General features: G+C 32.1%; 1 protein-coding gene across 1 annotated transcript; it reads left to right on the top strand.

Moving 5' to 3' along the window:
* The first annotated feature begins 5576 nt into the window (after positions 1-5576).
* Positions 5577-13755, top strand: LOC114934239 (sodium/potassium-transporting ATPase subunit beta-2). The gene is made up of 6 exons (XM_029306890.2): positions 5577-5997; positions 11530-11670; positions 11844-11963; positions 12098-12279; positions 12814-13093; positions 13166-13755. The coding sequence occupies exons 1-6, from the start codon at positions 5850-5852 to the stop codon at positions 13267-13269; spliced, it is 975 nt and encodes a 324-aa protein (XP_029162723.1). The 5' UTR covers positions 5577-5849; the 3' UTR covers positions 13270-13755.
* Positions 13756-15072: the final 1317 nt, after the last annotated feature.

Raw genomic sequence — 15072 nt, 5'->3', positions numbered from 1 at the left:
CTTTCTTCATATTATATCTTCTGATCCCTCTTCTCTCCTACTTTCAATTATTATCCGTTCACAAATAAATATATAATACCTATAAAAAGTTAAATTCGATTAAATTCAATTTCGCGGATGCGCATTCTGAATAAATAACCGCCCATGCGCACAAAAGCGCCTAAGAGTAGTCTTAAATAAGACACGTTTGTAAAAAGGGCCACTGATAATGAAATCTAAAAACAGACACCGTAGATTTACATTCTTTGGGGCTCATAAAAAAATACTTAGACTGGTAAATTTCTAAAATAGACATCAGATCCTTGCATTCCAAAATTCGTAAAAACTCGTAGATTTTTAAATAATCTGCATTTTTTAAACTTAAAGATTGAGCGGTAAAAAGAAGAAATATATGAAAAGCTAGAAGATGAAACGTTGAATAATATATTATTAAAAACTTACTATATACTATAAATGAATTAAACCAAGCGATTGTACATTATTCATCATTACGATATTAATCTGTTTCTACTAATGAGCATCAATTAGATTGTCGAATATAAAATTGAGAGAAGATGAAAGAGAAAAAGCGGCTTTTAATAATATAAATCATAAACAATGCAAGCTGATAGTATTTTAATTTTTTGCGACGTCTGCTCTTCAAAGTTATCGAATTTTATCGAGCAAAGCTGGCAAATTCTTTCCCTGCAAATTTAATTACGTTCGTCCTAAATATTCTTTGTTCCGTTCGCGAGCGATAAGTCACGTTTATTATTCAAGTGCGGAGAAAAGTTAAAAAAAAAATATCAAAGCGAAATCGATGAAAAGCCAACTTGCGTTTGATTCATTACGTGTATACAAAAATCACCTTCGATATATTTGTATTTAAATATGCCACTAGATATTTAATTAGATAAGGTATCGTTAGCAAATGTTTTCAAAAAATCAATATATTATATGTGCATTTTCCTGTTAAAGATCCTGTTTGTCGTTAATTAATGATAATTCGTGTCTAGCCTAAGCAGCATCTAACAATAAGAATCCGTTTTATGTTGCAATATATTATATATATATTGTGAGTAAACATTTGTTCACGGATATGTGATAGTTGTGTATATAAAAAATGTACAATATTGCTATCCACATCTACGATTCATTTGCATCGCGACTTTTCAGTAAGAATATATATTCGACGAAATATTTAGAGCAATATACCTAATATTTATTTTGTACCAGAATTTTTTCTGTTCAAAATAATTCACATACAATTTAATACAATTGTATATGAGATACAATTTATAGAATTTAGAAATTTTATTCTCACTTTATAAATTATCCAGTCTTGTGTAATTTTTATGAATATTATTTATTTCTAAGTGGAAAAATCATAAAGATTAAATAAAAATGATTTAATTTCAGAAAATGTGTGAGTTGAGTAATTAAACAGTCTTGTGGAAAAAAATAGTTAAGAATAATATATAACACGCGAAAATGAAGAAATATGTACGGATTAGCAATTTATCGTTAAATGTTGAATAGAGATATTTATATTGTTTTTGCGCAATATCGAAAGCATTGTTATTAATTAAAGCGATATTTCATTCAAGAAACGATTGTAAATATGCCATACCAAGAGCATATGAAATTAACGAAGATTTATTGAGAATATAATATATTGTATTGTAGATTATTATTTTTTGATGATCGATCATTTTTTCACGCTCTACCTTCTATATAATTTATTCTCTTTCACAATTTTTGGTAAAAAGAGGTTCATCGCGACAAAGTATGCATTTAAAAAAATCTCTTTGGAGACCAAAATCGTGAAAAGAAATATTAGGTATATATTATCATACATATGCGTTTACATTAGTATAAGAATTAATATTCGTCGAGGACGTAGCTAATCCATGAAATTACACATGCGACTATATTATACGAAGATTATTCTTTCGTCGTATATAAATGATAATGACGAGATAGAACCTCGCAAAGCAGAGATTAGCGTTAATTTAGACGTTTCAGGAATTAAATTTGTCACGCCGTTGATTATGATTAACCGATCTAGAGCCGCTTTACATTATATAATTGCATTATCATCTCGGTGAGACCGAGAAGTCTTTAATATTTCATGTTGAACGTGATCATGTGATCAATATTGTCATCAAGTTTTTTTTAAGAAATTTTTTTCAGATCCTGCTATGCATTCATCGAATAACAATGCTCTGCAATAAAAGCATGCATTTATCAGCAAAGTAATTATTATTATTTAATTATATAATTATTATATTTAATTATAATTATTATATTTAATTATAATTATTATATTTTTAATTATAATTAATATATTTAATTATAATTATTATATCAATTATAATTATTATATTAGCGAACTTGAACCCCCCAGCAACCGATAATTTATTTCCGCTATTTGTTAGATAATGAATTTGAATGAATTTATGAAAGAAGAAAAGAAAGAATTGAATTAGTAAAAATTGCAAAAAAAACCGTGAAAATTTGATTGTTTATATTGCAGATTTACTCGGAATCTCTTCTTCTACATAAAATTTTCATATTCTTACGTATAAAAATGTCGCTATTAATTTTTCTCCGTAAAAATGTGAATTTCAGAGACACTTAGAGCGCATTTATTTCATGTTTGAATTTTCCGGATCACATTTTGTTCTCTGGTAACCTTGGTTTCGAAATGCAGACGTTACTGTAGACGGCGGAAGATTTAAACACGATTGGCTGACAAGGCCTACGGCCGAAGGAATAATTGTTGATTACACGTCGTTATACTTGAAATGTGTGTTATAAATCGGAGAATAAATCGGATCTGACAGAATCGTACATGTCATTTCATTAAACGAATAAGATTCAATTCCATTCAATTTTTTCTATGTACATATAGGATATAATCCTTCATGTATGAAGACCAGGCAGCAAACTGACGTCATTAAACGTCAGAATGACGTCAAAATGACATTCCATTTTATTTGATTCGATTTATCTTGGAGTATTGCTAAAGACTAGAAGCGATTTGCTGTTATAATGACGTCATTTTGACGTTTAATGACGTCAATTTGCTACTTGGGGAGGATCGCACCCCTCGTAATGGCGAATCGCTCTAGTCTTAGCAATATACTCCAAGATAAATAAAATAAATTCAGATGAAATGAAATAAAATGGAATTTCTTGGATTCACGGAAGAAAGCGAGGCCGGAGCACTTGTGACGAGAGAAGAGCGACGCTGATTCTTCCGTCTATTTCGCTCGAAATTCTCCGCCGGACGGCAATGACATTAATGTCACACGACGAAGATGGGCAGGATGTGGTCAATTCAGATCGGTCTCCGTGTGTGACTCACATTACACGCGCCTAGCTCTCTTCTCTCTCGTCCCGGCGAAGTCATCGAGGGAGTGCATGGAGTGGACCGAACACGGTCGTGGAACACGCGTGTCCCGCCGCTAAGGTCACACACACGTGGATTGACCTTAGCCCCCAATTATTTGTCCCGGACGATTCAGTCGAGGAAATCGTATTCGTCGAGTTTTCTCAATCGCGACGCGTCATTAGCGGATCATGGAAGATCACCTTAGGTGCAGAGAGAGAGAGAAAGAGAGACAAAAGACGCCGAACCGTTTCGATCTTACAAATTTCTCACTCGTTTTGTTAGAAAAGATAGAACTAAAGATTAAAATACAAGTGAGATATATTAAATATTAATATATTTAATGTATCTTGCTCTCTCTTCCCAGGTGACAACCATACGTCATTTTGACGTCGAATGACGCCATTTTGACGTTTTATGACGTCAGTTTGCTATTAAAGTGAAGATTAAAATACAAGTGAGACATATTAATGTATTTAATATATCTTGCTCTCTCTTTTCAGGTAGCAAGCATACGTCATTTTGATGTTTAATGACGTAAGTTTGCTACTTGGATTATTTGGTTTACTTGTTTAAACTTCATTAATAATAATTAATTGTATTATCATATTTTTATAATAATATTAATTTATATATATATAATATATATTATATATATGTCGTTTTAATTATATTATATATATTATTATATATACAATATTAAATAAAAATTAAAAATATTAAAATTTATGTCAGAAAAAATATTCAACTATTAATGAAGATGAAGAAATGATTGATGTCAGTTCGCTACTTTGGGTTGCTTTAATCTTCATTAATAATAATTGATTTATATTATCATATTCCTTAATAATATGAATTTATATATAATATATGTATATTATATACAATATTAAATAAAAAATAAAAATATTAAAATTTGGATGAGAACAAATGCGTGAGCTATTAATAAAGATGAAGAAATGATTGCACCGACCTGGTATTGAAGAAGACTTTTAAAGAAATAATAAAAAGTATACAGAATGTTTTGACATTCGAAGAGAGAGATACAAATTTATATAATTGTGCTCCAATATAAAAGATGACGATCCAAACAAATATAAAATCAATCACACATTTCACGATTGATCTGACTTCGAAATTACCCTATTTGCTGATCAGGCATCAAGCTAAGGTGGCAAATCGCGTTGCAACAAATGGTTAGGGGTTCTCGAACGGGAAAATACATCACTGAACACGATACTTGTGTGTATTTTATACACGAGACAGAGTCTCAATGCGTGTCTCATCATTGACACATTAACACGCACGCATCTGCACCTGCGGTCTGCCATGTCATAATAGACGATATGGCACGTTACGTTATCCGGTGTATCTGAACTATTCGAAATCGGAGGAAGCAAACAATTTTATATCGCTTCTGAAACATCGATTGGATGATCGATTGATTAACGGAAGGCGCGATTGCCTGAAAAATCGGCCGGAACATAGGTAATTGAAGAAGAGATTTCAATGCCAAGCATTGCAGTTTTCAAAGATAAATCATTGATACACAATTCATATATTCTTATTTTTAAGCATAGCAAAATTGCTGTCTTTCTCTTTAATATTAATTATATATATAAATTAAATTAATACCAACTTTTATCTGTAAAATTCTATAGACAGTTTAACACATCTGTCTTACCTGGATAGATGATGAATGCAAAGATCTTTGCTGCTCTCGAAAATAATGAAACCGCGTTATCCAGGATGCAATTATAATAATTGTACAATTATTTAATAACAGATGAAGACATATAAATTTCCATGCACCACGTCATCTGTAAAGAAGATAAATTCCACATGAAGATAAATGTAAAAATAAAATAAATTATGTGACATATAAAATTATCTCATTCTTCCATTAAAATGTTTCTATTTTCGTCTCGCAATCAGATGCAGCACTATCTTCCGAGTAACCTTTTATCTGTCACCTCTGACAGTTCCTTTGAAACCACGCTGTATCTCCAAGATTGCAATTACACCAAAGGCGAGACCTTTCGTGGATCGGCCTGTATGCATATACAATTTCTATCGGAGCACCTAGGCCCCGCAGAAGCCTGGGTCCGAACCTGCTGATCAGAGAGGGGCAGCGAAAAGAGTAAGGTGTGGAGGTGGGAGCCGAGAGAGGCGCAGGAGGGTCGTGGAAGGTCGCAGCTCGTTCAGGCGCGTTAGTCAACCTGGTGGCGCCGAGGAACCAACTGTTAGGAGTCAGTAGTCGAGGCAAGCGAGAGTCGCGTGTGGGAGCGTCGGGGATCGGACAAGGCAGAAGGAATTCTTTCTCCACGGAGAGTCGACAAAGTCCAGTGTTTCGAGAGTGTTTCCGACGAATTTTCAAAACCCAAAAGCGAGTCCCTTCGCGGCGCGGTTGGATCCCGCGCGAACCGAGGAGTGGAATTTTTGAATCGGGTGAACGGACGCGCGAGAGGGAGTCAGAATGGTCGTCAAAGACCCGAAGATGGTCACCGCGGAGTTGATGAACCCGTACGAGAAACCGCCTAGTATGTCGGTCGGCCAGACTATGAGGACCTTTCTGTACAATCGTGAGACCGGCGCGTTTATGGGCAGGACCGCCAGTAGTTGGGGTAAGCGCAGTGTTGCCAGTTTTAAAAGAATTTTGATAGGTGGTTATCGGAGGAGAAGTTATGTGGTTCTATATTAAAATGGAGAATTAAATGGTATATAGGTTTTAGTAAAAGTTTTATAATGGACGCATTTTGGTATGCACTCTCTCTCGGTTAACCCATCATGGTGTTGCATGTTTTTCTTGCACTCGAGAGGACACGCCTAAGATTGTATCTTCTTCACCATGAACGCGTCCGCGATGTGGTTCCTATTTTAAATTTAAAGAACGAGGAGAACCGATATAAATTTGGGAAACTTTTACGTGAGAGTCCATTTAATTCATCATCGTTAGAAACGACCTGAACTGTTCACCAATCATTTAATCGGTATTATTGCTTGATATCGGTTGGGAAAGGATCGCTGTTATATTTTCCGTCAAATATTATCCTTTGGATATTTGTATAGTTGTTGTACACAATAACTAGAAGGAGTATTTCGATCCTTTAATACGATCAAAGTATTGCAAGTGTTTCTAGTTCAGGTCTCTAGCGTTTTAATATCGAAGAAAGCGTGCGTTTTGTGTACATAAAATACAGGGCGTGTCAGAAGTTGCTTTCGCTATAGATTCTTTCTTTCAGTAAATTTAAAATCGACTTTTTCTCTATAAAAATTTGATTACGTGCTATTACGACTTTGAAGCTTTCAAAAGACATTCGAAGATTAATTGCAAAATGATCTTATCAGCACTTTGAGTCGTAATTATTGTCTTAATGGATGGAACAGAAATGTGTACGTGTAAATTATATTTTTGTTTAGTTTAACAACAACCTTGAACTAAATTTTCTACAATAAAATAAAAATAGTGGAACCAAAATTAAATTTTATAAAGCTCTAAAGATTTTAATTTGTTGACATGTTTGCATTTATAGCTCGATAATTTGTTCGGTTTACTTTTATATTATAGAAATATGTAAATACTTGCTGAAAAAAATTTTTTTAATATGTACTTATCAAATATATATGTATTACTCTAAATTTTAAGTTTTATTAATATCAACTACTGACTGAAATAATTATCCTCTAAAAAAATTCACGCGGATTTCAGATGACTTTTCTTCTAAGTATGCAGCAAACTTGCTTTGTTGACTCAGCTCGCGATAATGACTGAATAAGCGAGGATGTATAGGAAATATAAGTGTTGTACCATGCAGTGCTATGCAATAATGTTATAAACTGAAACAAATTTATTTAAAAACGTTTTGGAGATTATAATATTATTTATAGAATTAGCATTTTTATAGATGCATTCTTTTAGTGATTAAAAAAATTAAACAAAAATGTATTATTATAATACGAATTTTTTAATTTTGACATACAATTCTTTAAGAGTCTTTAGTGTCAATAATAGAGAATTTTAATTTTACTAATAATTAGTTGTATATCATAATATTAAAAATTTCGTCAGTTTCAATCATGATTCATTATAAGAAAATGTATATTAAAAAATAATTTCGTTGACGAATTAACGATAGTATAAGATGGAATAGAAGAAATATTTTAGAATATTTATGTAATAATTATTAAAATATGCAGAAATTTCCCAAAGCATTATAAGCATATTTTTACATACTAAAGAATATAAATTATTCTAAGAAAAAAATAAAGTAATATTATGCAACCATGTATGTATAAGAAATTATTATACGCTCAAGGTGATTCACTATATATTCCGAGAATATAATATCGCGTAAACACTCAATAACGTTAGAGAAAATAGTTGTAATAAAATTTATATACAGACTATAATTCAGAAAAACTAAATCTAAAAATAATATTAAAAATGCTATACTTTTAATATTGAATTGTATAATCAAACATTAACACATTTTTCAATATTTTTCAACACATATTAATAAATTTAAGAACTATTATTTATCCAGCAAATAACAAATAAAAAATGCAAAATAAATAAATTTTATTTCAGAATACTACGAATATATATTGTCACATTTATATCACTTGAATTTTTTCTACCTGATAAAATAACACATAAAATATTTAATAAAAAAAAAAAAATAAAAGGAGCGTGCCTAACATCGATCATGTATACGTTGTCCGATCGTTGTTGCATGTGCTGCTGCTGTGGCATGTCGACGATTAAACTCAGTGTTTTACTGCATGCTTATCCTTAGCACGTGATAGTGTCAATGACCAAAGTGCCTATACACTATCGCGTATCATTGATATCTGCTTATGCTAGTTGCACGAAAATACTCGTATCTTTAAATCCACTTATGAATATTCAGAACTCTGTTTCTTTAAATATTTAAGATCAAGAAACTTTGCCAAGAGCGCGGCAAAGCGTGATGTATATTATTAAAGAGAATGGAGAGGAAAAAATGTGCACAATTAATGGCATTTTTTTTGTAAATCACGAATAGTCGTGAAAATTTAAATGTATAGATCGCTATCTACTCGGAAATGAACATTTCCGAGTAGGAAAATAAATATTTCCGGAAGAGACGAATTTAAGGAACTTATTCGCGAGTCTCAATTATTTAAGTAGCAAACTGACGTCATTACAAACGCCAAAATGACGTATGCTTGCTATCTAAGTAATTAGAATCCATCGGCGCCGTCGATCAACACCGAATGTCATTTTATTCTATCTGTCTTTGTATTCCGATTCTGGGTGGATGTGTTTACGGAGGGTTGTAGCTATGACGACCTAACGGCTATTAGGCACCTTACGTCATATATAAATGCACGCACGTGCGTGAATTCTTCATAGGGTTCGCACGTCATGTGTCCCCGAAAGTTTAAAAATTTTCAGATAAAGTATAAAGTCTTATATAAATTATAAATGCTGTCTCGATACTGAAAATCATTATATCGAGAATACTTAGCAGCTTCTATATTATTTTCGCTAAAAATACTTCATGTTGTTGTTTTATCGAATAAATAAAGAAAAGCAGTAATTCTAATCAATTAATTAATAGTAAATTCATCTATCATTTTCTTGTTTTTTTCCGCAAAAAAGAAGACTTGCATATCGATTCGCGAGACTAATCCATTTAATTGGCTCAGAAGCCTGTATATGTAATATGGGAATTTCACACTAATTTCAATAAAAGTATAAAAGTGGCTAAGCTCCGAAAACCACTTCTAGTGATATATAATTACCTTGACATATAGAATCGTTATTAGATTATTTTTTCTGTGCACTTCGCTTTCATTATCTCAAAAATTGTTCTTACTTCTCACAGAGATGCCTTTATATATATATATATATATATATATATATATATATATTTTTTTTTCTTAAGAAATGTTTATATATGTATATATATTTTTTATATATGTATATATTTTTTTATATATGTATATATATTTTATTTTATATATATATATATATGTATATATATTTTTTTATCTCAAGACTTCTCTTGACAGATTCGTCACGACTCTTCCCGTTACATCTCTGTATGTAACGTAATCTTTCGGTAATATTCCGTAATAATTACGTATATCTGCAGCGTAAAAAAAAAGAGTGAGAAAGGCAGGTGGAAGTGCGATACATACATATGTAAGAGGAGAAAAAAGACGGAAGCGCGTTTGATTCGCGGTGCATACAACGGGTTTGCCCATTGCTGAATGGCAATTGTTAAACTTCCTTTAGCGCAAACGTGTATAACGAGGTCAATTGGCGTTAAACGGCGGCATTACAGCATTACGTAACTTAGGGCCATTCCGAAGGGTACACCCACGCGACACCGCGTATGCCGCTGTCTTTCGTTCTGTCACAATCACCTGGGATCGTCCGAATCCCAGGAAAGAGAAGCTGCATATGTTAATTATGCCGCCGAAAAAAATCTCGAATCGGAATTATTACAAATTATCAAGAATTTTATGTAAGAATCTGGTCTCGTTTGTTTTTTTTTTTTTTCTAATTCAGGAAGCCCGAAACTTCATTCTCTTCTTTAGATTTGCATGAAACATCGTGGTACTAATGTCAAAGAATTTCTGTCCCCCTTAGAATCAGTACAAAAATTAAGCATTTGCTCTTCTTTCAAATAAACACTGGAATTCATTTAGATATTCAATATTTAAAAAATAAAAATAAAATAAAAATTAAATTTGAAAACTTGAGAAAAAATAAAAAAAATTTAATCATGCCTCTGCTAGAAAAAATCTTTTCCAGACTTCGTTTCATGAGAGAGGGAATAAAATTTTACAGCGACTGGAAAAAAGATCAGGGTTGGTCTCTACGAAAAGAGCGCATGTTATGCATCTAATATTATATTATTTTCATATCTTTCACTGATCACGAGTGTTAAGCAATGTATTATGAAATTTGCCGATAGGGTCAATATTATGTTGCATTGCGATAATATACAAGTCAAATTATGCGCTACGCATATTAAGATTTCGCTTATCGCGTTTCTCTCGCAAATGAGCTATAACAAGACGAGACGGATTCGTAGTTAAGCAATAATATGCTGTTGTAACGTGATAATGATAATAGCCAGATACAATTCTCATAATCGCTTCTTCGTAACGATAAAAGACACGCACAAAAAAAATTTAGAAATAAATTGCCTTGAATTATTCCAATACATGCGATTTTATATTATTGACCAACATTATCGAATTGTATAAAAGACTTTTCACGATTTAAACAATATTTTTATTAAATAAAATAAAATTTAATTATAGAAATGTGGTTACTTAAAAAATATTTAGCCTTTAAATTTAATTTATATTTAATATGTAAAAGTTAATATTTCATTTGTTAATTTTGTATTCAGGAAAGAAGTTATTTTTTTTTAATACTTTAATTTATTAATTTTATATATTCAGGAAAAAATAAAAATTTAAGTAAAGTCTCTTCCTAGTATCTATATTTTTTTCTACAATAAATATACGAAAATATATATATATATATATATATATTGTAATATCTTTTTAAAAATGGAAAGACATGAACTTTTTCGAGTTTTTTTCGTTATTTGGTGCTTTAGATAATCAAAGTTGTAAAATGTTTACGGACTGACATTAAGATTGTCATTTCTCATCATTATCATTTCCAAGACGTCGAGCTCAAAGTAGCTGACGTATATAATCATTAACAATATTTTTCCAGAAGACATATACATATTCTTATCATCGATGTATCAATTACAAACATATACTTAGATATCTCTAATTCTCTAGCACAAAATGTTTGAGATCAGATTTAATCTCATGTTTCTTCACTTCACATACATAATCAACGCAATGTAATTAAATTGCACCATGTAATTAAACCGAGCGCTTTGATCTTCTTTTAAATTAAATTCGCGGTATCAACACAATTCATAAGGCATGTGAGAGATATATACATGAGAGCTTCCTCTACGCACGACTGCAAATTCTTCATAGAGCAAATTATGACCGAAACTGCTCTATGACGTTCGGCTAACGAGACGGAACGATGTGATTTGAAGGATTGTAATTTTGGAAGGAAGATCTTAATATTGTCGATCTAATTTTTTACGTCATTTTATTTACAGGCAAAATCGGACTCTTTTACCTGATATTTTACGGCGTCCTGGCAGCACTCGTCGCCATTTGTTTCTGGGGATTCTTCCAAACACTCGATCCAAGGATACCAAGGTGGCAGCTTGAGAGATCCATTATTGGAACAAATCCGGGTAAGTTTTATTTCCTGTTAGCAAACATGTGACATCATTAATATATCGTTTTCGGAAAATGTCTCAATAAATAGCAAACCATCACTTTGATTTTTAATGATGTACGCATTTTGACATTTAATGATGTACCTGATAACGTTATCCATCTTGATTTAAATATTACGCCTTCGTAGGATTAGGATTCAGGCCAATGCCACCGGAGGAAAATGTGGAGAGCACCTTGATCTGGTACAGAGGCACTGACAGCGAAAACTTCAAACACTGGGTTGATTCACTACAAGACTTTCTCAAAGGTAGCGCAAGGAAAAATTCATTATTCGATGTCAAATGCTGATTTAAAAAAAATACATTTCTATAATTAAATGTCTGTAATATTTAGATTAAACAATTTCAGCATCTCTTGTAATATCTTCTGTCATTCTTTCAGATTATATAACGCCTGGATCTGTTCTTGGTCTCGGCGCTAACATTAACAAGTGCGATTACAATCAGCCGCCACCGCCCGGAAAAGTTTGCGATGTCGACGTGAAAAACTGGCATCCCTGCACCAAGGAAAACAGATACAACTACCACAAATCCGCTCCCTGCATCTTCCTCAAGCTGAACAAGGTATCGCAACCTACCCAAGTAGCAAACTGACGTCATTGTGAAGCTTGGTGACGTCAGTTTGCTACTATTTCAAATTTACCTTCTTCCCATACAGCACAAGTTTGCAGCAATATTGCAACAACATTGCAATATTGTACATTGCATAGCAATATTGTAGAAATATTATATAGGCATGAATTTGCAATATAGTTGCAACAACGTTGCAGCAACATTTCAGAAATATTATGAAAATAAAATTCAAAAAATATTAGGTACAGACCATTCAGTCCGATCATGTATTTGGCACATTTCCAATAATTCAATAGTAATATTATATATATTTTATTGCATTATTGCTGCAATGTTATAGAACAATATTTCTGAAAGCGGACATTTTACCAAGATTGCTGCAACATTTCACAACGTTTATGCAATGTTGTAATATATTGCAATGAAATGTTGCCACAATACTGCTGCAATCTTGTTGTGCTGTATGGGTTAATATAGAAATCAACGACACACACACATTTCTCACGATACTTCTCTGCTTGTCAGATTTATGGCTGGAGACCAGACTTCTACAACGATACTGCCCACTTGCCGGAAAAGATGCCGATCGAACTCAAGGAGCACATCGCGAGTCTGAAGGGCAACAATTCCCTCCAGCTGAACACCATCTGGGTATCCTGCGAGGGTGAGAATCCTGCCGATCAGGAGAACATCGGACCGATCAACTATCTTCCGCGACACGGTTTCCCTGGTTACTTTTATCCTTACGAAAACTCCGAGGGTTACTTAAGCCCGCTGGTCGCGGTGCACTTTGTCAGACCGCGAAGTGAGTATATCAAAGTGAAAAAAAAAAAAAAAGAAAATCAAATTATATATTATATCCATCTTTCACTTTCAGCCGGAATTCTGATAAACGTAGAGTGCAAAGCATGGGCGAAGAATATCAAGCACAGTCGCAACGACAAGATCGGCGCGGTTCATTTCGAGTTGATGATAGATTAACGAAATCTGGAAGTGTCGGTCTTCGGCTGCTCGCGCGATCTCCTCAAAATTAACGATGAGCGTCCTCGGAGGCTCTCGAGATGGCCGAGTTAGGCGAATTTTCATCTTCCAAATATCCAGATAGTAAGCGTACATCATTAGATGTCATTTTGACGTTCAATGACGTCAGTTTGCTATTTCGGTAATAACGAAATTGCGAGGCGAGCGAAACACATCCCTTCGAGGTCGACGTCGAGGTCGACCTTCTCTCTCTTTCTGGACGAGAACCATTGATCAAGTACAAAACCGAGAGGCCTTTTTTCTTTCGCCTCCATGCAATCGACGACGCGAAAACTTTGGGAACGAATGAAATAAATGGGAGAATGGAATCTCTCTCAAAGAATTATATCTATGTATATTGCGTGCCTTCCTTCGCTCGTAGGCGCAATTTGTTTGTAAAAAAAAAACTGATCAATTCATAAATAAAATGTAAAAGAATCTCACATACACATACACATTTGGAGGAGTATCATTTAAAATACTCATATATACATACATATATATATATATATATATATATATATATATTATTAGCTGGATAGATTTTTTTATAATCGGTACGATTTTGAAGACTCTTTCAAATGATGATAGTAGAAATTAATGTGTACTCAGGTGATGTTTTTTATCTCATTGGAATAACAGTAGGTTTGTCATGTAGAAAATAAGAGCCGCAAAGTAAAGGATATATAAACTCTTTCTAAGGAGTCTGAAACAAAAATTGTAACTGTATTAATTATATAATAAGCCTTTCCACAACTGTGTTAATATTGAAAAATCTGGTAAATTGTTAACAATAAGTAAATTTAAAGATTTTTATACATTGATGTCATATCACATACATATATATGCTATTATATAGCATATAATAATAAAAATAAATTCTAATGATAAAATATAATGTTAAAAAATACAAATTAAGATACGACACTAATACATATTTCTTATCTCTTTGAATAAAATTCCAAAATTGAAATATATATATATATACTAATCGTATTATAAAAATTATTCTAGAGATAAGATAATTTTCTCTTTTCCTTAAAGAGGACAAGAGATAGTGTTTATATCTGTGAAATGTATAGAAGTAACAACGGCTTAATCCAAAGAAAATGTATTGAGCCAGCTTAACTGGAAAAATTAGAGACATAATGATTGTATATGTTTTACTTGATTTAAAGATATTAATATCAGTTTGATTTTTCTTCTTTCTTTATAATTGTTAAAATGCACGTGAAAATATTTTTGAAAAAAATTTTAAAAAGACGGCTAAAAGTTTTAATTTTCTCTCGGTGCAATCTATGTATAGAGCAATTAGGCCATAATTAAATTGTAATTGTTTGAACGCAATTATTCAAAACAAAAATTTTAATTTTAATAAAGATTCTAAATTCTTTCTCGTCTTTTCGTAAAATCTCTTCTCGATTTCATAATTTCGTTGAAAATTTGATACACAATTAATCATCTCAAATAAAGATAAAGATAATTTATATCTGACATTATAAGAAAGATATTTTTATCAAAAGACAAAATTCTCACAAAATTGTAAAAAGAAAACATATTTATTGCATAGCAGAAACTAACAGTAGACTAATAAGATTTTTTACTCTATGCTGATATATAATGAATATAACAATTTTTGTGATAAAATGCGGACTATCGATTATTCAAACATTTTTGCACACACGCTATCTTTTATGTATCATTCTTATTTTCTTAACCCTTTGGCTGCAATAGAACTTACTTGTTCCAAAATATTCAACAATT

Source organism: Nylanderia fulva, unplaced genomic scaffold (genome assembly GCF_048542155.1).
Source record: "Nylanderia fulva isolate GAGA-0341 unplaced genomic scaffold, ASM4854215v1 Scaffold24, whole genome shotgun sequence".
Classification (NCBI taxonomy): domain Eukaryota; kingdom Metazoa; phylum Arthropoda; class Insecta; order Hymenoptera; family Formicidae; genus Nylanderia; species Nylanderia fulva.
Note: the sequence above shows the minus strand (reverse complement) of the source record. Positions and strands in the feature narration are given on the sequence as shown.

What these genes read in the sequence shown, in the direction of transcription:
- LOC114934239 (XM_029306890.2), top strand. Translation starts at nt 5,850, where the DNA reads ATGGTCGTCAAAGACCCGAAGATGGTCACCGCGGAGTTGATGAACCCG. An exon ending in ACTACAAGACTTTCTCAAAG is followed by an intron (nt 11,964 to 12,097) that starts GTAGCGCAAGGA and finishes TCATTCTTTCAG; the next exon opens with ATTATATAACGCCTGGATCT. An exon ending in TCTTCCTCAAGCTGAACAAG is followed by an intron (nt 12,280 to 12,813) that starts GTATCGCAACCT and finishes TCTGCTTGTCAG; the next exon opens with ATTTATGGCTGGAGACCAGA.